At 33.7% G+C, this 27,508-nt stretch overlaps 1 protein-coding gene across 5 annotated transcripts in view; it reads left to right on the forward strand.

Moving 5' to 3' along the window:
- CCDC88A (coiled-coil domain containing 88A) overlaps positions 1–27,508 on the forward strand; it is a 123,816-nt gene that overhangs the window by 94,491 nt on the left and 1,817 nt on the right. Inside the window, exons 19-32 of one of the 5 annotated variants that reach the window (XM_036872495.1) lie at positions 2,005–2,166; positions 3,271–3,548; positions 3,780–3,923; positions 6,598–6,784; positions 10,745–10,890; positions 13,990–14,082; positions 14,212–14,426; positions 17,756–17,839; positions 18,836–19,039; positions 19,641–19,712; positions 20,264–20,350; positions 20,696–20,776; positions 22,658–22,917; positions 23,113–23,575. In XM_036872495.1, coding sequence (XP_036728390.1) covers positions 2,005–2,166; positions 3,271–3,548; positions 3,780–3,923; positions 6,598–6,784; positions 10,745–10,890; positions 13,990–14,082; positions 14,212–14,426; positions 17,756–17,839; positions 18,836–19,039; positions 19,641–19,712; positions 20,264–20,350; positions 20,696–20,776; positions 22,658–22,917; positions 23,113–23,575 — 2,476 coding nt within the window. The remainder of the gene's footprint in view (positions 1–2,004; positions 2,167–3,270; positions 3,549–3,779; positions 3,924–6,597; positions 6,785–10,744; positions 10,891–13,989; positions 14,083–14,211; positions 14,427–17,755; positions 17,840–18,835; positions 19,040–19,640; positions 19,713–20,263; positions 20,351–20,695; positions 20,777–22,657; positions 22,918–23,112; positions 23,576–27,508) is intronic. The other 4 variants (XM_036872496.1, XM_036872497.1, XM_036872498.1 and 1 more) reach the window with 4 other exon arrangements.

Raw genomic sequence — 27,508 nt, forward strand, 5'->3', positions numbered from 1 at the left:
CATCTTTATTGGAGTATAATTGCTTTACAGTGCTGTGTTAGTTTCTGCTTTTTAATTTTAATTGATATAATCGTATGAGCTTTTCAGAAATATCAATTTTCAGTCCCACTAACAGAATACCTATTTTTTCAGATTAACATTGGATATTACCAGCCTTTTAATTTTTATTGAAGTGATAGGAGAAAATATTTTGTATGTTTTATATTATTAGCGAGCTATTTTATGTCTTTTTTATATATATCAGCCATATATGAATACCTGTGTTTCATTATTCAGTGATATATATGTATAGATCAATCACTTGGATTAATAATTACATTTCAGAAAATTTGGTGTGTAATGTTGTATAAGATAAATCTCTTTTTCCATTGACTTCCTCTATAAATTTCCATTGGGGGAAAAATTTACTTGGTTGTCATAGTTTAGCCATTTTAGATGATGGGTTTATAAAGATAGCTACCCTATGTTAGACTGGTAATTTTTGTGCATTTGCTAGTACATATATTGTTGGCTTCATACTTTTCCATTGTAAACTTTTTCCTGTTCTGAGATATCTTATCTACTCTCAGTTATCTCTTCTATTCATTATAGACTGTAGGAATTTTTCTTATTCTTAGGGAATACCCAGACCTATCATTAGCGTTTGTACATTTTGGTTTCTAAAGAGCTGACCTATAATAGTAGTTAACATGTGTAGGTGAAAAATGGTTCACCTCTTTGGTGTATCAAAATGGTATACAAGTACATCATTATTCCATATTATTTTCCAGTGTAAATTTTATTTTCATCCTTTGTATGTGATCAAATGAACAAAACACAAGTACAATATCAACACCCATTTTTAAAGCATTTTTCTTCCTCAGCTTTGATTTTATGGTATAATATATGGGTCAAATCATGACTTGCCTTTTATGCAGTGATATGTAGTATATATAACTTGAAAGCCTATAAAGTGAATGTTGTCTTTGTCCCATAAGGTAGATACGATAAAAGTGATCTGTTGTGATTCAGTTGTAACTTTTTTTGCATGTTGCAATTATACAGATTCTGGCCTTGTACATTAAAGTTTTGTTTTGGTTTTCTAAAGGATTCTTTGTTTATACTTTTTGATGCTAATTTTTAAATGAATTTTTATTTAGAAATAATCTTGAAAATGTAATATCCATAACAAACATTTTATTATCTATCACATTAAATATAATGATTTACATAGTAATTCAGCTGTTTAACTATAAAATTGAAATATGGCCATATGTATTAGAAAAATTGAAAATAGTATGTTTTGTTTGGATTTGCTCCATAAGTCCTATAGATGAAATAGAGTTTTAGTGAGTGTTTTATGCCATGAAAAAAAAACACTAAAGAAAATACGTAACATCTGTTAGGTCTATTATGGACTAAATTTTTTAAACAGATGGCTTAGATTGTTCCTGCTTCTCTTCCAAATATTTGTGTTTATAAAATACTTAGTTTTGCTGCTACCCCTGGGACCACCACGTGTGTGTGTGTGTGTGTGTGTGTGTGTGTGTGTGTGTGCGCGCGCGCATATGCGTGCACATGTGCACATCTGTATGTGTATATATATATATATATGTATTTGCCTTTGGGCAATTTGAAAAGGTACACTCCATTGGCTAGACATAGCCCCAGGCACTCTGGGCACTTTTGAACAGCATAAAAACCATTGAACTGACAATCCCATTCTAGTTTTTTGTGTTAATAAATATATGTATAATGGAATATGTTATTTGTTGGACATTATAAAGCAGGCAGAGCACAGACACAATAGTATATTAAGGTTTTAGTATTGCTTTCTTTTCCTTAGATTAAATATCTTTTTACAATTTGGGATAGAGGGGAAATGTTTTGTCTTTTTCTGTTTCAAGATTGTTGAGATTTTTTTGGATTATAATGGTAATAAACACTTGTATAACATTCTAGTATTTGTTAAACAGAAATATGTTTGATGCTGCTTTTTTTTTAATATGTGTTTTCTTTATTCAGAATGCTACACTGCAAGCAGAGAAGCAAGCATTGAAAACTCAACTGAAGCAACTTGAGACACAGAACAATAATTTGCAGGCTCAGATTCTTGCACTTCAGAGGCAGACAGTATCATTACAGGAGCAGAATACCACTCTTCAAACACAGAATGCCAAGCTTCAGGTTGTAATGTAAAATTATCGGGATATGCAACAAAACTCTTGAATTATGCTATTATGCTATTAAAATAAGGATGACTAGACATGGTAACATTGTTTCCTAGTGAGAGAATTTAACAGTTAGTTGAAGATAAAGTATTTCTGTATGTGCTTTGCCAAATTTTCGGATATCAGCATTTTTTAAATGTCAGAGCCTCTAAATTAAGTAATAAATTTACTCATCAAATAAAGATAATTTTATTTATATTGACTTTATGGCCTTTTACCCGTTTCATCAAGCTGCTAATAATTAATCAGGTAGAAACCCTTGTTTTAGAGTATGATTGCAGCATATCTATTAGTTAAGTTACTGGAAAACAACACAGCATGAGAATTTTGTCTTTGGACTTATCCTTAATTCAAATGATCCATCTTGCACTTAACACTACCAGTGTCTTTTCAAATAGAACAGTCAAGTGGGGGAAAGTGCAACTCTCTGAAACCTCTTAAAAAGCAGTGAAGAAGTTCCCCCTCTGAATCTAAACGTCGTTCTTTCTCTAACTCTTTTCCAAATGACACAGCAAATACTAATTTAATTTAGACTTGAGAAAATTACCAATTGAATATTCACAAGTAATTGTTTACTTCTATCAACTCTCAACTTCTAGAAAATGATAAACTAGCATTTCAAATTTTGTTCTTTTTCATGGAATTGTTGCTAATCACCTTCATTTAAGATAATTTAACCCTGGGAAGTCCCTGGCAGTCCAGTGGTTAGGACTCCACGCTTCCACTGCAGGGGGCCCAGGTTCAATCCCTGATCGGGGGACTAAGATTCCGCAAGCCGTGCAGCTCGGCCAAAAATAAATAAATTAATTAAATTAAATAATTCAACCCAAAACATATATATGATATGTATATCATAATATATATCGTAACACCTACCAAAAATCAAAATTAAATGGTAACCTTATTCTTTAGCGTGCTAAAATCCAAATTTTCTCAGTATAATATGAATATATATGCAGTGATTTATTTAGTGCTTCCTAAAGTCAACATTGTCTTTTACTTTAAAAAAAAGAACATTATAAGCTATTTTTCTTGTCTAATACAGTATGCATTCTTGTAGGTTGAAAATTCCACTCTTAATTCCCAAAGTACCTCACTTATGAACCAGAATGCACAACTCCTAATCCAGCAGTCTTCCTTAGAAAATGAAAATGAATCTGTAATCAAAGAGCGAGAAGACCTGAAATCTCTCTATGATTCTCTGATCAAAGATCATGAAAAGCTGGAACTTCTGCATGAACGACAGGCTTCAGAGTATGAGTCTCTCATTGCTAAACATGGAACTCTAAAGTCTGCCCACAAAAATCTTGAGGTGGAACATAAAGACCTTGAAGATCGGTAATTTATTATCTTTTCTTGTGTTGTTAACTTAAAACCAATTTTCATTGGGTAATATAATAAATTGTATATGTTAAACAGCTCTGAGATAATTTATGTAGGAAATGTATATAAATTTACATGTTTTATGTGATACATATTAATAAATTACTATTGTTTCCTTTATTTCTAAAATGTTTTCTTTTTTTCTAAGGAAATATTATAAACCAAATACATAACTTTTTTTTCCAGTTACAATCAGTTACTGAAACAGAAAGGACAATTGGAAGATTTGGAAAAAACACTGAAAGTAGAACAGGAAAAAATGCTGCTTAAAAACAAAAACCATGAAACTGTAGCTGCAGAATACAAGAAACTTTGTGGTGAAAATGATAGGTAATAAATATTTATATATTTTAGTTTTGTATTATTCATTATATCCAGCGTGTATGTTGCCCCTTTGTAGTACCATCCATAACTTAGAATTTTTTAAAAAGACCCCAGAGCAATAAGTAAATTACCCAACAAAATCATGTAGCTAGTTATAGAATGACTCAGACGAAAACCTGGATCTTCTGCTTTCTCTCATTGTTTCTCTTGATTTATTCAACTAATTAAGTTTTTAAGCCACATTATAAAACAAAATTTCGATGTATGTCGATAGCATTTACATACTTTATTGAGACAGAATGTAATTAAACCTGATTCTTTTTGTCTTTCTCTTTCTGCTAGTCTGGTATCCTGATTCTTGTCTTTGAAGGTGCTAAAAGTGAGCAGCCTTATCATTTTCTCGCTCATTGTTTGTACTTTTAGTTTTAACTGTCTTAGGTTTTAATGGTCTCATATTGCCATGGGGCAATTATTTTTTAATTTGAAGCCTTGGGAAAATCATAACTTGTCAACTGGTGATCAGCCTACTTCATAAGAGTACATTTTCAAAAAATTTTTAGAAGCCTTTGAAAAATTTAAACGGCCTAAACATTTGTACTGCTTTTACATTGCCGTAGCAGAAGTGCTGAAAGACAGCACACAAAATTCAATGGGGAACATTCATTGAGTATTTGTCCTATTATGGATTTAATGCAATCTATTTTTAGAATTAAACATCTATTTCTTTTCCTTTATTAAAAAAATCCCTAGGCTTCTAGAGCCATTTTCATTTTCATACTTAGTAGTTTTTAGTTTAGGAATTTTTACAACTAGAAATTCTGTACTGATGGATTTGAACTTTAACAAGCTCAACACCAAGCTAGAATCAAGGAACATGTATTTGTACAGTATAAACAACAGAAGACCAAATTGTGACAAGTTTACAGGATACAAGGACATATTACATACATAACATTGGGGAATGCGTTAAGTCTGGAAGTCCCATCTTCAACCTAACCTTTTTTCCTTGTTGGGATTCACACCAAACTGGGACAGTTTGTGAACTTGAGTAGACCTTCCAGAAATCTGTTTTGCATACATTAATGAAGAGTCTCCAGAAAGAACTCAGCCTAAATGATAAGAAGAAATTGAGCATGATGAACTTGAACCAGAAGATTATGCGGGCTTGGAAGGGAAGAGTGGTCCTGAGTAGAGTATTTTCTATCTCTCAATGCTGTTCTTGCCCAGCTTTTATGCACTCATGCCTGTGTTCTAAGGGAAGAAAAGGCTTTAAGTAAAACCTGAAAGAGCTCTTTTACAAATAAAAGATATTTGTGAAGACTTAATCTAAAGAACAGTAGTTTATCCATTTCTCTAAATAGCTTAAGTTTTAATCTTAGATAATGCCAAACCAAGAAAGTTGGTGGACTAGGTTGTCTTGGTCTCTTTAGAATTATGTTCACTGAATTGCATTTTGGTGTTAACGTTCTCAGCTTTGAGGGACAATGTAAAAAAACTCTCTTAAAGAGGTTATTTTAGTATTTGCCAGTGGGATGATATTGAGGACATGGTATATTCTACCTCTTTATATCCCCTCCTGCCATGAAGCATTATGTAGCTGTCTGTATGCCTCAGTGAGGTTTGCCCAGCTGTTACACACATGGCATGCATTCATACATGGATTCAACCTATTAATGGAGTGTTTATTGTATGTTTCTGGTCTTGCCATTTTACTTTTTTACCAAGTCATGATTTTTTAAAATGTATTATTTTATTATTTATAATTCTTATAAGCTGACTCAAATTCTTTGGAAAATGAGTTGAATTAAGTTATTAGATGTTCTGAGCAAGTACCATCCTGAGCAAAAGTTTATTTTGTTTGGCTTCCTCCGCCCTTTTGTGGGTTCCTGATCTTAATTCCTTCCATAAGATGAAGGTTAGTAAACTACAGCTAGCTTAGCAGGCCACATCCAGTCTGCAGCCTGTTTTGGTACAACCCCCAAACAAAGAACAATTTTTACATCTTAAAACGTTGTGGTGGGGGACAAAAAAGAAGAGCATGCTGTAGATTGCATGTGACCCACAAAGCCTAAGGTATTTATTACTCTCTGGTCCTTTATAGAAAGAATTTGCTGATCTCCCTCTTAGAGGTCAGTGGACCTTGTTCTAAAGGTATAATAGTGGAAAGGAACAGAAAAGGCTATACTGTGATTTTTACCAAAAAATCCAAAATTTATCATGAATAATTGAGGACTGCATAAATATGAACAATTCGCCACAACTGCACAAATCTCAATAACTAAAATCTTGATTGAAGTTTGTATATCTCAGTTATCTGGCAACAGATTGATAGATTACCACGTCTCATACTGGATTGATTAATTTGCTCGATCTGATTTTTCTTTATTTTTTCATGTTGAATTGTAGAATCTTTGAATTCTCTAGGTTAATCAAAACTGGATTGGTTATTTTCTGTTTTGTCCTTTAATCTAAATATTTTCGTATTAATACTTAAAAGTTTTAAAGTATAGTTTTTACAGACTAGAAACTGATTCTTGATGAGTTTAATCACTGGCAAGAGAATCTTTTATATTCTTTCAGTATGTCTGAATGTGATTTACAGCATTTTCACACTGTGTAAATTATAATGAAATCTGTTAAGAGAATCTAACTCTATTTATATCATGATTTCTAATTATAGGTTGAATCATACATATAATCAGCTTTTAAAAGAGACTGAAGTTTTACAAACTGACCATAAAAACTTGAAAAGTCTTCTAAATAGTTCCAGACTGGAACAAACAAGATTAGAAGCTGAATTTTCAAAGTTAAAGGAACAATACCAACAACTGGACATCACCTCCACCAAGCTAAATAACCAGTGTGAGGTGAGCTTAATAAGTTTAATTGCTGTTTCCTTCTCTTTAGGTATCACGACTTGCCTAAAAAGTAAACAATCATATTATAATAATGATAATAGCAGTATATGTTTAGTAGGGTCTTTCTAAAAATTGGTCAGGGATAATTGAAATTCACAGATCATTCAGAAAAACTTCCTTCTTCCTTTATCATTAATTTCAACAATTTTTATTATTAGTTTAAACTTATATGTTCAGATACTTTGAAAAATTAACCCTTGTTTAATGAAAAAATGTTTACTGACCACCTGGCATGTATTAGTAAACCAAAAAGGTAAAAATCTCTTTCCTTGTGGAGCTTATATTCTGGTGGAAGGAAGTAGACAATAAACGTAATAAGTAAGTGAAATATATAGTGTTTCAGTGTTTCATTACATATGGCTGTGTAACAATTTACCCCAAAACATGGTGGTATAAAACAGCCATTTATTATGCTCACATATTCTGTGGGTCAGAATTTGGACAGGGACAGTGGGGCCAGTTTGTCTCTGCTCCACTTGCATCTGGGCCCTCAGCTGGAAGATTGAAAGGCTGAGTGCATGTTTGGTGGTTGATGCTGGCTGTCGGCTAGAAGCATCAGTTTCCTCTTCACATGATCTCTCCCCATGGACTGGTTTGGGCTTTCTCACAACATGGTGAGAACCAGACAGAAGCCATCTCTATGTTAATGATCAAGCCTCAGAAGTCATGCAGCATCATTTCCCCTGCATTCTATTCACCGAGGCAGTCAAAGTCCCATCCAGGTTCAAGGGCAAGAGAAATAGACTCAGCCTCTTGATGGTGAATGGCAAGATTCCGGAAGAGCATATGGACTGGAAATACTGCTGTAACCATTTTGAAGATTAGTCTGCAACATATGGTATGTTACAAGATGATAAGTTATGTGCAAGTAAAAATGGAGTAGGGTAAAGGGGGATAAGGACCCCCAAAGTGGATGAGGGAGCATAGGTTGAAATTTTAACTAGGCATCCCTGAACAAAGATTTGAAGATTAGTGTATTATTATGTGGATATCTGGGGAAAGAACATTCCAGGCAAACAGCCCACACAGTGAACCTAGGCCAGGGGAATACTGGTATGTTTGAGGAATACTCAAGGAAGCTAGTGTGGCTGGAGTGGAATGAGCAAAGGGGGGAGAGTAGTAGGAGATGAGCTCAGAGATATGCCTGGGCCAGATATGTTGCCTTTATAGGCCTTTGTAAAACACTTTTCTGGGTAAAACAGGGGAGCCATGGGAGAGTTTTGAACAGAAGTGACATATGCCTTATGTATACAGTTCTACTCTTAACATAATTCCATGCCTCTTCCCATGATGGTTTGATAAAGCGATAAAAGTTTTGAAATAGAAAAAGGATATTGAAAGCCTTAAATAATTCTTAAATTTTATGATTGGGCCCTAAATTGTTAAAGCTTGAGTATAGCTTAACGTCTGAATTTCTTGGAACTTTTAGGAAACCGGCACTTAAGCAAACCCTTAAATGGAATTAGGAATAGACTGCATCAGAAAAGTAATACTTGAAAGCTTTTTGTCTGAAATCACAAACTAATAGAAAAATTAGTTTGAAATCATACATGTTTAATTACCCAACAGAGTTCAGAAATTATAGAACATTCATTCTGCCTGTGATTTATAAAAGTTTAAATAAAATATAATTGGGGTAATACACTTAACAGAGGAACATGACGTACAGTGAAGAACATGACAAAATCAACTTCCCCGGAAACAATAAAATTGGACAGAACTATCAAAAACAACCATTTTAGGGCTCTGGAACTCAAGCAAAGACATACAACAAGTTGAGAAGAATTTATTAAAGAAAAACTACTCAGCTTTGGGTAGGAGGTTGTTTGAGGCATTTTATCATGTGACTTCTCCCGTTCTTAGTCCCCTCCTCCCTTTTCTCCATACCTGGTAGTTCAGGCAAGGGGCAAGGCTTGAAAACCAACCACTTTGCTACTGGAGGGGACTGGCTTGATTTGAGCAGAGAACAGGAGAGTTCCACACCCAGGAGGGCTGTCAAAGGCCAACTCTCAGTTAGCCTGAGGTTGGAATGTTGGATGTGGCAAGTCACAGACCAGCAAACTACTCAGAAATTTAATGTGGAGATCCAAGGAATGAGACAGCTAGCCATAATTTGTCTTGATAAGGTCCTACATGTCACTGGTGGTCTAGAAGACTTCTCAGGAGAGATCAGAAAGGGCCCTAACTACCTTATCCCTGGCTGATTGTCCCAACTTGAGTCAAATGCTAACCCTTGGCTAGGGGCTAAGTCACATAATAACATGACTTGGAGGGAGTGGAAAAATGAATCCATAGTGTCGGAGGTTCATATAGTAGTTAATCTTTGTGGGAAGGGGTGGTAACTGGAAGAGAGCACAACAAGTGTTTCTGGAATACAATTAATGTGCTGTTTCTTGATCTGGGTGCTCCTTCACACATGAGTTCATTTTGTGATAATTCATTGGGCTGTATATACACTTAAAATTTGTTCTTTTTTCTGTATATATGTTTTATCAGTTGTCTGCTGATGCAGTAATGCTGTATAAGAACCATAGAACCTCAGTGGTAAGGGACAGTAAACATTTATTTTTGCTCATGAGTCTGGGTTAGCTGAGCAGATATGCTAATCTGCATTGATGTGTGCGCTAAGATCAGTTGATCTTGGTAGGCCTTGCTCCTGTATCTGCAGTTAGCTGGCACGTACCCTGAGAGCTGCCTGGTCTAAGGTGGCCCCAGCTGGTGTAACTAGTCTGTGCCATGTGGTCTCTCATCCTCCAATAGGATTCCAAGAGACTGAGGGGAAGCACATAAGCCTCTTGAGGCCAAGGCTTGGAACTATCACACCATCACTTCTGCCTCCTTCCCTTGGCCAGAGGCATTCCAAATTCAAGAAGAGGGGAAGTAGATTCCACTTCTTGATAGGAAAAGTGAGAAGTCACAGCACAAGAGGGTACAGGGAGGAGCACTGCATTCAATTTTGTAGTGAGTCTACCACATATGTTGCATTTCAATTTAACAACATATAGATAAATAAAACAAATATAGCACAGTATTGACAGTTGTTAGATATAGATGGCTATTTATGGATATTCATAGTATTATACTATCTGCTTTATCTTTTTTTTTTTTCTTTTTTTCCCTACGTTTAAAAAATATATTCTACAAGTGACACTAAATTTTGACAATCACTACTTTGGGCTCTCTGACTTCTACTGAAACCTCTGGCCTAACTAAGGCATATTTCTAATTTCTATTGACTACAGAGAAGAAGCAGCTCAATCATGCTGGCAGTCTAACTACTAGTAATAATCAGTAGTAATACCACCCATTTATTGATACTAGATTACCTGACTCCCTTGGATCGAGCCATAAAAATTATACACAAACTGTTAAGGTTTCTTGAAAACAGTGGTTGGGGGAAGAATGAGGTATATTAAGTACCTACTGTGTGCCATAGGCATGACACCACGTACTTTACATATATTATTTAATCCTTGCAACAGTCTTGGGGGGTGGGAGTTGTTATCCTCAATTTATAGGTGGGGTCATTGAGGCTCAGAGAGTTACTAATTTGTTCAGCATTTTATAGCTACTTAAATGGAAGGCCAGAGATAGGAATCTAGCTTTGGACTCTAAGTCAAACAGCTGTAAAGAAAGCAGTGTTTTTGGAACTAGATAATTTATTATATGTTAAACCCAGTGTTTGTGAGAATTAAGAAAACATATGTGTCCGGCACATAACCCAGTACTTTAGCTGTCATTATTACTAAAATAATCACTCATGTTCTAATCAGAGTACAACCATCTGATTGTTCAAATAGCAGAAGACTTAAATCTTTGTGAAGTACTTATATTTTTCAGATGTTTTGGGGGATTTATGTTAAATATAAATGTTGATATTTAAAAAAATAAATGTTTGTGTTTAAACAGTTGCTAAGCCAACTTAAAGGAAATTTAGAAGAGGAAAATCGACATCTACTAGATCAAATTCAGACATTAATGCTACAGAACAGAACACTATTGGAGCAGAATATGGAAAGCAAGGATCTTTTTCATGTTGAACAAAGACAGTACATGTAGGTACCAAATAATCTTGCACTCTGAAATATTACTCATGATTTTATCATTGCCATACCTGGTGGCAGAGAAAATGCAATGCTAATTTTTCTTGATTTTCAACATTATTATTTCGATATATATTTTTTTAATGTTTATGTTCTGGCCTAATAACCAGAAATACTGACATAAAAACACATGGATCCTGCACTTAATGAACTATTAATATAAAGCAAGAAATACAAATAAATTCTGTAATGGAGGTGTGTATAGGAAACCATAGAAATACAGCAAATATAAGGGAAGGAATACCTTAGTCTGCAAGAGAAGGTAGACTTTCTAAAGATGATTGCTTGAGCTGAGACTTAAAGGTTCAGTAGGAGTTTGCCTAAGGAGGCATACCAGGCCAAGAGAGCAGCAAATGCAGAAACAGGAGGTGTGATGAAAGTATATTATTACTGTGGTATAGGATCTAAAAATTAATTGTTCTTGCTGGAACAAAATTGAGGAAGGAGGAGTAGCAGAGAAGTGGCTAAACACTCAGGAGCCACTTGACAAAGGTTTTCTTTGCCGTACAAAGGACTTGCTGAAAAATTTGATTGGGGAGTAATGTGATCAGATTTGTGCTTTTTGTTTGTTTGTTTGGTTGATTGTTTGTTTAAACCACTGATGACATTAGAGTGTAGATTGGAGGTTCTGAGAATAGAGACAAGGAATAAGTTTTAAGAAGGCTGTTGCAATAATCTAATGAAAAATAATTCACAAGCAGTGATAGTTGAAATCAAATATCAATACAAGAGAGATGTGAAAGATAGAATTGACAGAGCTTAATTATTGGTAAGTTGTATCTCTGTTGAGAGTGGAGGAATCTGGTAAAATCAGAGATTTTGGCCGGGTTAGCTCAGTGGATTGTCTTTGTAATACACCATGATTCACCTTTACTAAATTCTTCTCTTCCTCTTGTTCCCTAAATGAGAAGCACCATAGTATAATAGAAATAGCAAAGATGTTGAAATCAGACAGTTCCTAATTCAAATCCCAATTCTTCTCATTACTAGTTATGTGACTGTAGACGAGTTACTTCATTTCTTTGATCATTGGTTTCTTTTTCTCTAAAATAGAGATATAACACCTACTTCCAGCATTATCCTAAGGAGTACATGAAATAATATGTGACTTTCAGGCTTAATGTATATAATGGTGAGCCTCAGGGCACATATGAAGCCAGGATACACCATACATTTTTTGAAGCGTCGATTTTACTACAAAATTTGGGGCAAGGAACATTATTTTTATATTAATACACAGGTATATCATGGAGCAAAAGGTAGAGTTTCTGTGAACTTTTAAGGTAAATGTAAATTTCAAAGAAATTTCACATTTGTGGCTGGCCACTGTGGATCTTTAATCCTTTTGGCAGCATGTATGCCTTTACTCTCTGCCATAAGAGGTATTTTAGCTTAAGAAGCAGTGAGTGTATCTAAAATTTTAGCATTTAAGTTTCCTGTCCCTTAAGGAGAGGTATTATCCAACACTTCATCTTCTTAATATTCTGACCTTTGGTGAATAATCCATTTCCAAGGTTTCAGTGATCGTATCTATACAGTTGACTTATAAATATTAGTACCTCCTATTCTGACTTTTTGAATTTAAATTTAAAATATCATCTTACATGTCAGACAGTTCTAGCTGAATGCCTCTGTCACATCGTCCTAGTAGGAGTGACAGTGAACAAGTACTACTGAGAATTTGGAGGTTCCTGATGATATTTCAGCAGGTAAAAGGAGAAAAGAACTGGGAGGTATAGGCTGTGTGCTATTTGAGCTGTGGTATAACTAATGGCAACAACTGTTCACAAAGTTCTTCTTCCATATAAACTCTCAAATCATTTCCTTCTGTTTCCCACTACCCTAATTCTTCCCTCCCAATCAACTAGGCTACCCCCATTAGCATCCTGAATGCTTTCTTTACCTCCATCCTTTCTGATAATGTCCTCTTCCATCATTGAGTTAAGGTATGTAAAGCATAGATTTTATAATGTCACATTGTAATGAAACCTTCAATACTTCTGATTTTCTGTTAAGCGAAATCTAAACGTGAAAGTCCCTCACTCCTTATTCTCAGCTCAGCTGTTTAATTTAGCATTCTTATTTTTTGTTTCAGTCTATCTGATATGGCCTTTTTCTTCATGAGGCTTTCCTTGGTCATCCAAGATGGAAATATTTTCCCTTTTATAAGTTGCTTTAGTACTTCCACGGTACTTTTATTTTGTCATCCCTACTATTTTGGATTATAACAGTCACTTGTGTATATATCTTATCTCTCCTACTGTACTATAAGCAGAGCTGGGCAACTTACTATTCATCTTTATATACACCTCATGGCTCATGCCTTCCTCACTGTGAATGATTGCTAAATATTTGTTTAATAAATAGTATTCTTTGGCATCACAGTTTTCTTAGAGAGATCATTTTACTTTCATTTCCCTATATAATATATACTGTGAAGAACATAAAAATGAAACTAAGATGTGGTGAAGCTAGTGTATTCATGCATTGCTGGAGGCAGGAAATAATTCTCTACTAGTAAATTAAGCCTAAGTAATTCTGACATAAAGGAAAAAAATCTGTTTGCATGAAGATGTCGTTGTAGAATTATTTATTATATTTGTAACTGTTAAGCAAGCTATCCAACATTTAAATTTTTTGCCTATATAAATTATGATAAATCACCCTTCATACCAAAAATGATTTGATATACTAAAGATCCAAGAATAGGGGAATAGTCAGTGTTGATACAATGTTGTTTAATAGCTGTAAAAAGATGTTGAGAGAATTCTTTTGTCATGATGATATTGTAATATGGAAGATTTTCTTCAAACAAAAATCCTATTGAAGAATTGAAACTTTAAGTCCTATGTCCTTTTATTTAAGTAAGTCGTAAATTTAAAGAAAATGAGAAACTTAGAAAAAACTCCATTGTTACTACCTACTAAATTCTTAGTTGTCAACTGTGGTATCTGTATTTCCTTATGTTTTGGGGAGAAGTTAGATCTTAGTCCCCAAATAATATCATTCGTAACTGTACAAAATATGATACATGTCCTTTTATTTTTATAGTGATAAGTTAAATGAATTAAGACGACAAAAGGAGAAATTAGAAGAGAAAATTATGGATCAATACAAATTTTATGACCCATCTCCTCCTAGAAGGTACTATTAACCAGGTTTATTTTCATTTTTATTTAAAAAAAAAAAACAAAACAGAGAAGCTTCTGATTTTGAGAAGGACTCATATGTTGAATGTTAGACTGATAAGAATCTTTTAAAATTATTTTTTAGGAGAGGCAACTGGATTACTCTAAAAATGAGAAAATTGATAAAGTCTAAGAAAGACATTAATCGGGAGCGTCAGAAATCACTAACATTAACACCAACCCGGTCAGACTCCAGTGAAGGATTTCTTCAACTCCCCCATCAAGATAGTCAAGATAGTTCTTCAGTAGGTTCAAACTCTTTAGAAGATGGCCAAACTCTGGGGACCAAGAAAAGCAGCAGTGAGTGCTTAAACTCTTTAAACATTTGTGATCTCTAGTACTGATTTAGAATCCTTACTGAAGATTTCTTTTAAATAGCTTCCACAGTCCTTTGGGATAATAGTCGATGAATGTGTTTCTTTTTAACTCCATATCATTTTTAAATTCATTGCCTACTGCAATACTGCATAACTACATGATTTTCTATATTGTGTATTTAGAGAAATACCATACACAGAGATACCATCATTTGGCCAGGGAGGTAAAATAGTACAGAAAGACCAGTGAAATGAGAGCCAGTATACCTCTGCCACTTGCTAGTTCTGTTAACATGGGCAAGCCTTTTACCTTTGTGTCATACTTCACAGGGCAATTTTGAGGAGCAACCGAGAAATATTTATAAGAGCTCATTTTCGAAATTATTTATAACTTAATAGTAAGGCTTTTTATAATGATGTCTTACTCATACTTTGATGCTGTCAAATTGGAGAAAAGTTACATTGTGGGGAAGCAAAGAAAAATCGCTATGAATTTGAAGAGAATGTTATTCAATGATTTAGAAATAGTTGAAGGTTATAAAAGTTATGGAGGGATTGTTTGGTAAAGGTTCAATGAAAATAAAGATGTAAGTTTGCGCATAAACTAGCAATTTAACTTTTTAAATTACAAATGTAGAAGTATAATATCATAACGTGCCCTATACAATTAATACTCTCTTGATTTCATTATTAGTGCACTTTGCTAAACATCAAGAGCAAAGTAAAAGCCTAAAAAAGTGTATTTTAAGGGAAAGAAAAGAATCCAATGGTAGGCCCTTTGAAGATATACAAGAATTTGACTACTAGCAATGTTCTTATAAAATATGTAAACAGGATACTATGAATCCACTCACACTATAACCAGAATCACTAAATTTAAAAGTATATGTATGTATATATGTTTACACATATATAAACATATATACATATAGTAAACTATATATGTGTATATGTGTATGTATGTATATATATATATGAATTTCAGTACTATTCTTCTGAAGTATAGTATAGGCAAAAACAGCTACTACTTCCCCCAGGGGTAGACTCTCCATATGGGCAGCTCTCAAAACACTCAAAAAACTATATAGACGTTGTTTTGTCCTCAGGGGAATTATCTCTGAAAAAACAGTATTTTAGAGTGTAGGAGATTAGACATTCATTATAGGCTATATTTCAGAATGCAACTATAGCACCCTGTAAACTAGAATCCACAAGTAAGCAACAAAAAAATCATACACATACCTGAGTACATATTCATACATACATACATACGTATGTACAAGTGTGTGTGTGTGTAAGAAAGTGGTTTAATTCTATATATCCATAGAAGATTAGTCTTGTCAGTCAAATCTACATGAAACCTGTGAGTATGGTAGAGAGATCATCAAGTTTTCCTTAAAAAGGTGCCAGATGATTCAATTTTATCTGCTACCTTTGGATATAAAATATCTGACATCATATTTAATGAGAAATGGTCATGGGTATACTTAATTTTTTTAATTAAAGGAAGATATTTCAATTCTGATATGAAAATATACAAAAGAAAGGCACAGTCTTTTTTGAGGTAATCTTGTTTGTTTTAAATATAAATCTGTCATTCCTTCATACTCTCTGCTGAAACATCCAGAGTAAGAATCAGAAGGAAGTAATATTCTCCTTTCCATCAGTTGTTCAGTTTTAGAATTTTAAAAATAAACACAAAACCCAACCATTCTAATGTTCCCTTAATTTCAGTATAGTTTGGGAAGAGAACATTGTATATCTACAAACTAATTGCCATAAGAAGGATAACATTCCACCACTGGCAGATTTAAAACTCCTTTTATCCTGTCCATTTTGGATGAGTGCCTGTCTGTCAGTAAAGCAGTCTATGGAAAACAGTTGAAAACAGGAAAAGAAAGTATCTAAACAAGACAACGTGTGCATGCTGCAACCATTCAGCTTTGTTTTAGCTAAGTGTCCATTTTTACATTGCTTTCAGTTCATTTCTTTTTAATCATTGAAAACAGCTGTGTTTACCAAGCTAGAAATGAAATAAAAGCTTAAATGAATCATGAATATTCTTAATAGCAATCAAATAAATAAGTTAAAAAGCTGTATGTCCTTGCATTCTCCTTAATGAGTGATACTCGTCAGTTTGTCAGAAGAGCTTTTTATTATTTATAAGATGACAGTAAACCCTGAGAAACAGCATAGTTATTAAGGCTGTGTACAGTATGCTTTTAAATCTTGATGTGAGTTTTTCCCCTAGCTCTTAAATTGCAGTTCCAAAAAGGTGTAACAGTTTTTCGTATTAAAATCTTCTTAAAGGGTAGCTTAAGAATGTTAGTGACTCTAGTGAACATTTTAATTTTTATGTTAATGACTCCTACTGTAGTATAACCCTAATTTTCCTTCATATAATTTTCCTGCATAGTGCTACCTTTGATTTTTTTAATAACCCCAAAAGCCCTTTAAAATATCTAAAAATGTTATAAATACATATTTTTCTGTCATTTTTGCTTGCTTTAGGTTACCTCTTTATCTTTTAGGCTTATCAAAGCTTAAAAGCTACTATCAAAATACTGTTTTTTCTTTCTCCCAGCCAACCTTTTGCAAAATGAAATTAATATAATGGTCATCTTTTGAAAGACTTCTCTTAGAAGAGTATATATTTCTGTGGTGCTGCTAAATAATGCACCAGAATTCAGTTTAAACCAAGAAGTAATTCCCTATTTTCTTTTTTGAAGTTTAAGGAAATAATGAAAGTTTTTTTAAGTTTCTTTAGATTATTTTAAACATCCCCTAGTTTTTGTTGAGGCATTTTACCTAATGCTTGTACTAAAAATGTACAGGATGTACATTTTTCTGAATTACCTTTTTTCCAAAATGAAATCTTATAATTTAAAAAGTTAAAGAAAATAGAGGACTGAAAGCCTTCTACATTTTCATCATGTGTACTCTGTGATCCACCAATAATGGCCCTAATAATAAAGGTGTATCTTTACAACTTAACTAGGAAAATTGTTCCTTCTGTAAGTAGTTCTAATCAGTTCCTATATTTCTAGGACTTTAGTCAATCCAAGCTTTCAAAGTATATGTTTCTCATCATTGTCTTCAGTGCTTTTTCAAGTATTTTAAAGTATCAAAGTACATATTTCATATTTCATTATCACTCAGCAGCACGAGAATAATAGCTTTAGTATAGTTTACATAGCTGAAGCTCAGACATTCATTTCTGTCCTTAATTTCAACATTTAACTCCCATCTGTTCTTCTCCCTTTTTTCTTTCATTTTTCTGTTTCTGTTTTTCCTCATGCTCTGACATTAAAGTGGTTGCACTGAAAAGACTGCCCTTTTTGAGGAACAGACCGAAGGATAAAGACAAAATGAAGGCCTGCTACCGTCGTTCCATGTGTAAGACTTTATGACAGTTCAGCTTCTTTCAAATGACTACACTGGCTTCCATTACTAATTTTTCACTAACCATTCTTTGGACTGTGCCAATTTTCTTATTTTGCAAAGTGCAGTCTTCCTGTAATACAAGGAGCCGGAAGAATATTTTTTTTCTTAACTGGCACTGAATTTGCATTATATGTATGTTCACTTATACATATACATGCATATGTTTAGTCATACATGTAATATACTTGGAAATTTCCAGTACTTTCTAAAAGTTGGCAGAAAAAAACCTTTAATTTTATATGCCATAGAGATTTCTTCCCAAAGAAATTTACTTAAAGAAAATATAACAAAACCTTTAGCATTAGGTATTTAATTTCTTAATGAACTAGGATTAAATAAATAAATAAATAAAATGGCCTGTAACCCTTGAGAATGTTTGTCATTCTTTATATAATAATACTCTGGTTTTTCTTTTTTTAAGTGGAATAGGTAAATACATAATCATATTAAATGTCTGTCACTTTGGATATCCTCTCTTTCAGGTTTTTATTGAATGGTATACTTATTTGATTCATAAAATGAATAATTTCTTCAGTAATCTGCTCTGACCAAGGACTCTTTATCATTTTCAGTAGTGATGCTGTAAAGAACTGCTCTCCATATTACCTTTATTCATGCCATTTTTGTCACCACAGAACCACATTATGAAGGCTTCTAATTATATTGTACATCACTGCTCAAAAGCATGGCAGTTGTACAGAGTAAATTTCCTTTTCCTATCTTTAAAGGGGGTGGAGGGTGATAAAAACATTTATTGAAGTTTATCAGCCTTCGGCCTACTCATTTCATTCAGCTGAATGCATGTCATAATTCAAATGACCTTGTGGTTAGTTTTTTATTTCACTTGCATTAATCCATAGACAAAAGTCATATCATTTATAATACAAAATAGAAATAAGAGCAAATACATTAACCATGCTGATTCATTTGCTTTCATTTGCATCCCAGCCATGAATGACCTGGTGCAGTCCATGGTCCTAGCAGGAGGACAGTGGACAGGTAGTACTGAGAATTTGGAGGTTCCTGATGATATTTCAACGGGTAAAAGGAGAAAAGAATTGGGAGCTATGGCCTTCTCTACTACAGCCATCAACTTTTCAACTGTCAACTCTTCTACAGGCTTCAGATCCAAGCAGTTGGTTAATAATAAAGGTATAGGCCGTCTGCTATTTGCGCTGTGGTGTTAACTGTTGGCAACAGGAATTTTAATTTGACTTTGCCATGTTTACTTTTTTGACAGCAGCAACCTGAAATAATGATCAAAACAATCTGGATTTGATCTGAGGGAATTTTCAAATCATGTCAAAAATTTAAAACATCGAACAAATAACTAAAATCTTTTCCTAGGCCTTTCATAACAAACAGATAATGAACTAACAAGAAATGGAAAAGTAAACCAAGTAAAAGAATGAGAAAAGGAGAGAGTGATAGAAGCTTTAAAAAAAAAAACCCAAAAAAACCTAGAAACACTATAGCATCACAGAGAACCATATAGAGCAACCCAGGCTCTTGCTTTGCTTTGCAGGGTCACAGGCAGATTGTTTCAGTGCTTCTGGTGTTTTCCCTAAGCAAGTCAACTCTCATCAGAGCTATTCTGTTTCTTACTCCTATTCGTTTCTGATTGAATCTATGAAATATGTTAAATCAAGATGTATTATACATGGTTGAAAAAGAATTTCCATATTCTGCATAAATAAAATTTTATAATTTTTTGTTAAAAATATTTTTATATTCATTTTGCTATTTTATGTAGATACTACATCCTTTGAAGACGTAAGTCCACAAGGTATTAGTGATGATTCTAGTACGGGATCAAGAGTTCATGGTAAGATATGAACTTTATTTAGAGAGTACATATTACATACAGAATGAGAATGCTAAGACTCTTGCATTGACCTGCTGAATGTGGCACTGCCAGCAAGCATGTTTTCTCTAACCTGCATCTCATAGCTACCTCTGCTATTTCTTCAAACCTACTACCCCCTTTTGCCTTTTTTAAGGTTATTATTTCATCCAAATTGACTCTGTTTTCATCAAGGTCATTTATAAAGTATGCCTGCACAATGCTCAAAGGTAATTTTGTTGCCATTTTGGCATAAGGTTAAAGTGATGAGATACATTTTATGTTTGGTTTTAAAAATATTCACTTTGGCAAAGGACAAACTCTAAGAAACCACATTTTCTGCTATGTTGAGCATTTCAGAGTTTTTAGTTTCTATCTGGAAAGTCATATCTTACCAAACTAAATTAACAAATAGTGGATAACAGAATTTCATATGTAAAGGAATATGTTAAAGGAATTTCATATGTAAGCAGGACTTTAAGAAGTAGGATAGGGCCATGTTAACTGTGCAATTGTTTCCCTTGTATGGATAGGAATACAGGACATTAACTGTGCAGATGCTCATATTCCTCCTGTTCGTGGCATCTCTGCAATGTGCAGGGTTCCTTGTCTGATCTGTTGTAAGTGACCTAATCACCAGCTTTCTTTTTGGGGGGGCATGTCATTCTGTTCAACTAAAACAGTCCTGGTATCCATCTAGAAATCCATTTCCAAATCTAATTATGCACTTTTATCTTCTTTTCTTTGAATCTCAGCTATTGTCTGAGAAGTGTCCTGTTCTCAACTGTTTAACTGAACTATCTGGAAATGCCTTTGCTCTCTAATCTGTAAGAGTCAACTCTGTGGGCATGCTCAGCCTGTGAAAGTATGCATGATTGCTTCCTCAAAGCATTCTGTAATCAGAATGTAAAGTTCATTGTCTTCAGCTGGAAGTTTTATCACTGTCTCCTGATTTTTTCATTTAGCTTCGAGACCAGCCAGCCTTGATAGTGGCAGAACATCCACTAGCAATAGCAATAATAATGCTTCACTCCATGAAGTCAAAGGTATGCTGTAGGTAAATTTATTAATATGCTCCATCCATTTCCAGATTTAAAAGTGGGAGATTGATGAAGTTTCTGGGGTAAAGTATGAAATCCAAATCATTCTATGTTTGGAACATAGTTCCTTGGAATATTTTATACTTTTCACATTGCAATACAAATGTATTTCAATGTGTACAAATGTAAAAACAGGAGCAGTTATTTTAGTTTCCATTTTTCATCCTCACAGATAAAATCTTTTTCTTGTAATCTTTATATTTCAGAATATCTATAGGTTCTTATTTTACTTACATTTTGTCTTTGTCATGAAAGTGGTTGTCCTTAACTTTCTCATGATACATGTACATTGAACTCACAGAAGGTGTTTTAGAAATACTTTCAGCTTTTCTTATCCACGAAATAAGGAGGAATATATTTTTTTAATTTGAAAAGACAATTGTGTGTGTGTATGTGTGTGTGTAAGTGTAACAAGAGCCAAATGGGTGCATATAGTTCATATAAAGAATTAGTTCAAGATATCTTTTTCCTCAATTTTTTAATATGCATTCCAAGGTGAGATTTTTATGTAAATGTCTGGAAGTATTGACTAACACCTTTTTCCTTAAAGGTATACTGCTTACTCAGATTCTGGAATTATTTAATAGATTATAAAGGTTTGTGAAAGTAGTTGTTCTCTACAGTCCAGAATTGTTAAATTATAATGAGTGCATTTGTTCTGTTGCTTTTTCATATTATAAAATCATTTTGTCTCAGTTGTGATTATATTTTATTATTAATGCTTTGACTTTGTTGCAATGATCTGAAAAATCTGATTTCAAGGAGGGATTATTTTTTCATTTTTTATAATCATGTTTTTATATTCTGTAGAAAAATATAGTCTGAAATGTAAATAAGTCTTTTCTGATTTGAAAATTTAAGAAAATCTTTTTCCTGTAAAATGTTACATAGCTTGAACCAAAATCTTTCCTGACCCATTTTATTCTCTGTGATTAGGAAACCATGGAAAGTTGCATTTTCTATCTTAATGCTGTATCTACACAGTTTGCAATGGATCAAAATGAATAAGCACTCTTAAGGAATAGCATAAACTTTAGGGAGCTTTTTTCCAGAACTAGTAATTTGCATTCTGTATAGTTGTTCAGCCTCAACCGAGTCTTTGAAAGCTGTATAGCCACCATACCAACAGTGGAAAGCAGGGAGAATCAGGGAGAATCATTCAGCAGAATGATTCAGACATTAAAGAATAAAATACTACATACTTAATTTTATATTTTTACTGGAATTTTCTAAGTAATTACATCATGTCTCCATTTGACTTTCCTTAGATGCTTGCTGTTTAAATTTTTAAAATATTTCTTTAAGATTATTCATTTAGGATCAACAAATAAGCCTTCAAATAAGGAATACAGACCTCATAGAAAGTAAAAGAATTAGAATTTTTAGCATTTAGAAGAGTTTTTGGTTTTAACATTCTCAAATAATTTAAAATTCATATAATCATGTTTTGTTTTAAATTGTGAGGTGTTTTACAATTATTTGAACCTGACTTTTAAAAAATGTATTATTTCCTTGTTTATTCATTCATTTACTCATCAAATGTATTGAGTGCCTGCTTTATATGTTTAGGTTGTGGGTATGGTGGTGATGGCAAGTCTTTGCCCTGTGGAGCTTATAATATTTGTCAACTTGACAAATAAGGAAGCATGCTATGGTAGACATTTGTTAGACTGATGGGAGATTAACATGGTTTACTAAGCATTTCTGAATAAAGCTTTGAAAGTCAGTTTGGCTATTCGTAAGAATCCAGTCAACAGATGTCAGTACTTACATAGTTTTAATCTCGTTTCTATTATTGAACTCTTAACACACCGTTTACTCCAAAAGCAGGTGCAGTTAATATCCAAAGCAGGCCACAAAGCCACAGCAGTGGAGAATTTAGCCTGCTTCATGAGCATGAGGCGTGGTCCAGCAGTGGTAGCAGTCCAATCCAATACTTGAAAAGACAGCCCAAATCAAGTCCAGTGCTCCAGCACAAAACACTAGAGAGTCGAGCACATCACAAGGTCAAAACTGGTTCCCCTGGAAGTGAAGTTGTTACTCTACAACAGTTTTTGGAAGAAAGCAACAAGCTTACCTCAATACAGGTTAGTTTTATCTATGGTGACCTTAATTTAGATGGACACTACAAGTTAAATTTCTATGGTTGAACTTTAGAGCTTTTTTTTTTTAAGGAGGGTTTAGAGGCATTAGCAATTTTTTTATTGCACAGTCTAATGTATCAGGAAAGTAAAAGCATGGCTGTATTCACTAATCTGCTTTGATTTTTTTTTTTTAAACAGATAAAGCCCTCAAGTCAAGAGAATCTTTTAGATGAAGTAATGAAAAGTTTGTCTGTCTCTTCTGACTTTTTGGGAAAAAACAAACCAGTTAGCTGTGGTCTGGCCAGGTCAGTAAGTGGAAAAACTCCAGGAGACTTCTATGATAGACGGACAACTAAGCCTGAACAATTTGTGAGACCTGGTCCTCAAAAGACTGAAGATACCTATTTCGTTAGTTCTTCAGGAAAGCCTACACTAGGCACTCAAGGAAAGATAAAAGTAGTAAAAGAAACTTCTCTGTCACGACAATCAAAAGATAGTAATCCCTATGCCACTTTACCTCGTGCAAGCAGTGTGATCTCTACTGCTGAAGGAACTACCCGAAGGACAAGCATCCATGACTTTTTGACCAAGGACAGTAGACTACATATGTCAGTTGATTCACCACCAGCTACTGCTGATAGCAGCATCACTGCAACATCTAGTGAGTACCGTTTACACCAGTGGTCCTCTCATCCACTTCACAGTCCAACTTATGCTGTAGGTTCTCAAGCACAAAATGATTTAGCTACAGACAAGCCCACGTCTCCATATGCCCAGGCCAGAAACTCAAGAACAGAAAGGTCACATTTTCTAAACCAAACTTTTGCCACTGTTAATATGTCTAATGATGCATTTGGAATATCAGCTAAGGATAGCATAGACTCATTTACTGTGGCTCATCCATCTCAGCCATTTTTATCCCTGAATACAGAATTAGTTAGTAACATAAGTGGGCTACCTCCCAGACCAGTCACCAGGCTAACTGACCAGGCTTCTACTTCTTTGGATAAAGCTGCACAGAAAGATACTGAGCAGTTTTCTGATAATCAGAACTGCAGTAACAGTAACCCACAGTCTTCTGTAGTTAGCAATAATCTTATCACTCCTGCATGCCTGTATCCTGATGACACAGAAGCTGCATTGTTGGTTTCTGAGGATAATCAAACTGTTTGGTATGAATATGGTTGTGTATGATCAAAACTGCACAATATAATACTGATGTCATTTGATATGCTCTATGCTTCTCTAATCTGATTTGAAGAGCTGCTGTTGAAAAGTATCATTTGGCTAGGTTTATACTTTTATTTTTAAATTGTAGATAGTGTTCAGGTGTACATTGTGGCATGTATATAAATGTGATTATGTAACCACAACAAAGCTTGCATGAAATATTAATTGCGTTGTACATTTTTTGCATGACTTTAAGAACCTTAACAATACATGCTCCTCTTTGACATTTCTTGTCACCTAATAAGAGATTGTTACTTTGATACCTAGAAGCATGTTAAAATGGTTGCATGCTATAATTACCAACAAGGCATTTCCAAGTCATATTTACTTCATTGGTTCCAAAAAAGAATGCTCATTGTCTCTCTCCCTCCCTTTGCTCCCCTTTCCCTCTCTTCCCTACCTCTCTTCCTCTTCTTTTTTTTTTTCCCAAAATGTGCACTTCATATTGCACGTGTATAGTATTAGTAAGGAAAACATGTTAAAAAGATGTCATTTTCTTTTGCCATTTAATTATGCCTTCTGCCCTGCTGTTTTATTTTCAAAGAAATAGTTATTAACTACTGCTCATATTTATAAAATTGTTCAGATTTAAAACTTTGTTAATACTCATAAATTTAGCGTAATTCTTTTTTTTTTTTTAAAAAAAACATCAAATTTAAATGTGACATACAGGGACTAGGAGTATTTGTATTCTGTTTCTTCTCTGCACTTTTCTTCATTTGATAAATGTAAGAGCTCAAGTACTATCTTTCCTTCAAGATGACTTTTTTACTTGGCATCAGTTAACACAGTAGTTTTTTCAGGTTTTTTTTTTATAGAGAGTCAAAGAGAAATAAAGCAAATCATACTCCATGTGTGAGAAATTTGCATTTTTACTTCTGTTCAAAAAGGGTAGCAAGCTTATAAAGTGGTGAAGATTGTTACTTATATAATTCTATAATTTATTACTAAATTATATATGTCTGTCCTTAAAACAGAATTTTCTAAAAGGAGTACATTGTGCTAAAATAAAATGCAAAATTAGTATTTGTAATCACTTAAACACACAAGTATGTTTTTAGTAGAACAAATTTTAGAATTAAGAATAAATGCAAGCTCTTAACTAAAAATTAATCATAAAAGATGGAGAAAATATTTGCTAACTCTGACTCATGTCATAAACTTTAAAATTATCTTGCTGTGGTCATAGCACTTTTAAAGCAGAATCAGCTAAACTTGAATTGTTTTATTCCAGAATAAAACAAAACAAAAGAAAACCTCAAGAAACCCATAACCCTGACTCACTTACATCTAGAGAAGTATATCTTAGTTCTGTCTCTGAAATGTTTTTGCCATCTTGATTCAGCCTAAATATTACTGACAGTCATGCAGCCTGGCATCTAGAAGAAATGATTTGAAATGTAACTTTAAAAATGGGGAGGAAATTATTATTTTACACGTTGTATTAAATTATTATTGTTATTAATTGGGCAAAAGAAAACAAAGTTTATAGAGAATCTTTGCTTAATGAAATGTGTATCCTGGCAATTCCCTGGCAGTCCAGTGGTTAGGACTCCACGCTTTTACTGCTGAGGGCCCAGGTTTTATCCCTGGTCGCGAAACCAGGGATCCCTGATCCTGCAAACCGTGTGGCACGGCCAAAACTTTTAAAAAAAAGAAAGAAAGACATTTGTATCCTTTATAAATTAAGCTATTCTCTTTTCTCATAGCCAGCTCTTACTAAAAATGCTTTTAATGCAGGTAATCAAATAAACACAATCAGAAATTTTTCATATTTTTTAGTATCTACATGAATACATCAGTCTGTTTTGTTGTCACTTGTTTCATAATCAGTCCGAACATTTCAAATGTTTTTGGTGTCCCTTTTTTCATAACCTGATAATAAAACTTAATGGTAAATATAGGTGAGATTACATGGGGCCATATATGATACAAATGTAATAATTAGTGTAATTTCCACATTTAGTCAAAGATTATTTCACAACCATTTCAACTTTTCAGATAAGTCTGGCCTTATACTTTGTTTAAAATATTAAATTTATTTATAAAAATATATTGAGAAATCATATGCTATTATAGTAAAAACTGATTATTTTACAATATTAGACTTACAGGAAAGAAGTATTTCTAACCCAAATGGCTATAGTTATATATACAGCATGTTTTCCAAAAGAACATACACACTGTGCATGTAAGACAGATAGATACATACCATGTCCATGTGTCTTGATGTCAAAGAATACAGGTTAGACTTCCGCCAGAAACTGTCACCAGCTGTAGAGTCATAAAATTCCCCCCAAACACTATTTTACCTGTGTTTCTTGATAGCACTTGAAATCAAAATTTTAGCAGTGAGAAGAACCTTAGAAATCATATAGAGCTAGTGTTTCCCAAACTTTAAAAAAATCAACATAATATTTTCTATGAATGAAATCTTACAAAGATGCCCCAATTTAAAAAAAAAATTTTTTTGGGGGGGATAAAAGTGAAGCAACTCTGACTCAATTGAGCAGCGGCACTTTTTTTCCTCCAAGACAGCTCCATAAATACTCTAGCGGCTTCACAGATTACAGGCATACCTCGTTTTATCGCACTTTGCTTTATTGTACTTAACAGATACTGCATTTTTTTACAAATTGAAGGTTTGTGGCAACCCTGTGTTGAGCAAGCCTATCGGCGCCATTTTTCCAACAGCATTTGCTCAGTTCGTGTCTCTGTGTCACATTTTGGTAATTCTCAGACTATTTCAGACTTTCTCATTATTGTTATATTTGTTATGGTGATCTGTGATCAGTGGTATTTGATGTGGCTATTGCAAAACGATTATGACTTGCTAAAGGCTCAGATGATGGTTAGCACTTTTTAGCAAAGTATTTTTAAATTAAGGTATGTACTTTGTTTTTTAGATATAATGCTATTGCATACTTAATAGACTACAGTACAGTGTAAACACAACTTTTACATGCATTGGGAACTAAAACTTCTTGTGACTCGCTTTATTGCAATATTCACTTTATTACAGTGGTCTGGAACCAAACTTGCAATATCTCCGAGGTATGCCTGTATTAGTACCCCAGTTTTAGATGAAATTGAATAGCTTTCATATTCCTAGCTTAGATTTCTAGAAATTACACCCTTATTATTTGTGACATTGTAAATTTATGTTGTGAGGCACTGGGTCCCCTTTGATCAAAGCAATTTTAGTTCTAACAGTGTAAATAGGTATATTATTTGCCAATAAATTATGCCTCAAGCCCTGGTTTTCTTAGTAAATAATACAATTATTTCATTATGGATGTTTCTGCTGCTGCATGCAAGATTATTTTTTACTTTAAAACTATATGTGACCATTTAGTTAAATAAA

The sequence above is a fragment of the Balaenoptera musculus genome, chromosome 13 (genome assembly GCF_009873245.2).
Source record: "Balaenoptera musculus isolate JJ_BM4_2016_0621 chromosome 13, mBalMus1.pri.v3, whole genome shotgun sequence".
NCBI lineage: Eukaryota > Metazoa > Chordata > Mammalia > Artiodactyla > Balaenopteridae > Balaenoptera > Balaenoptera musculus.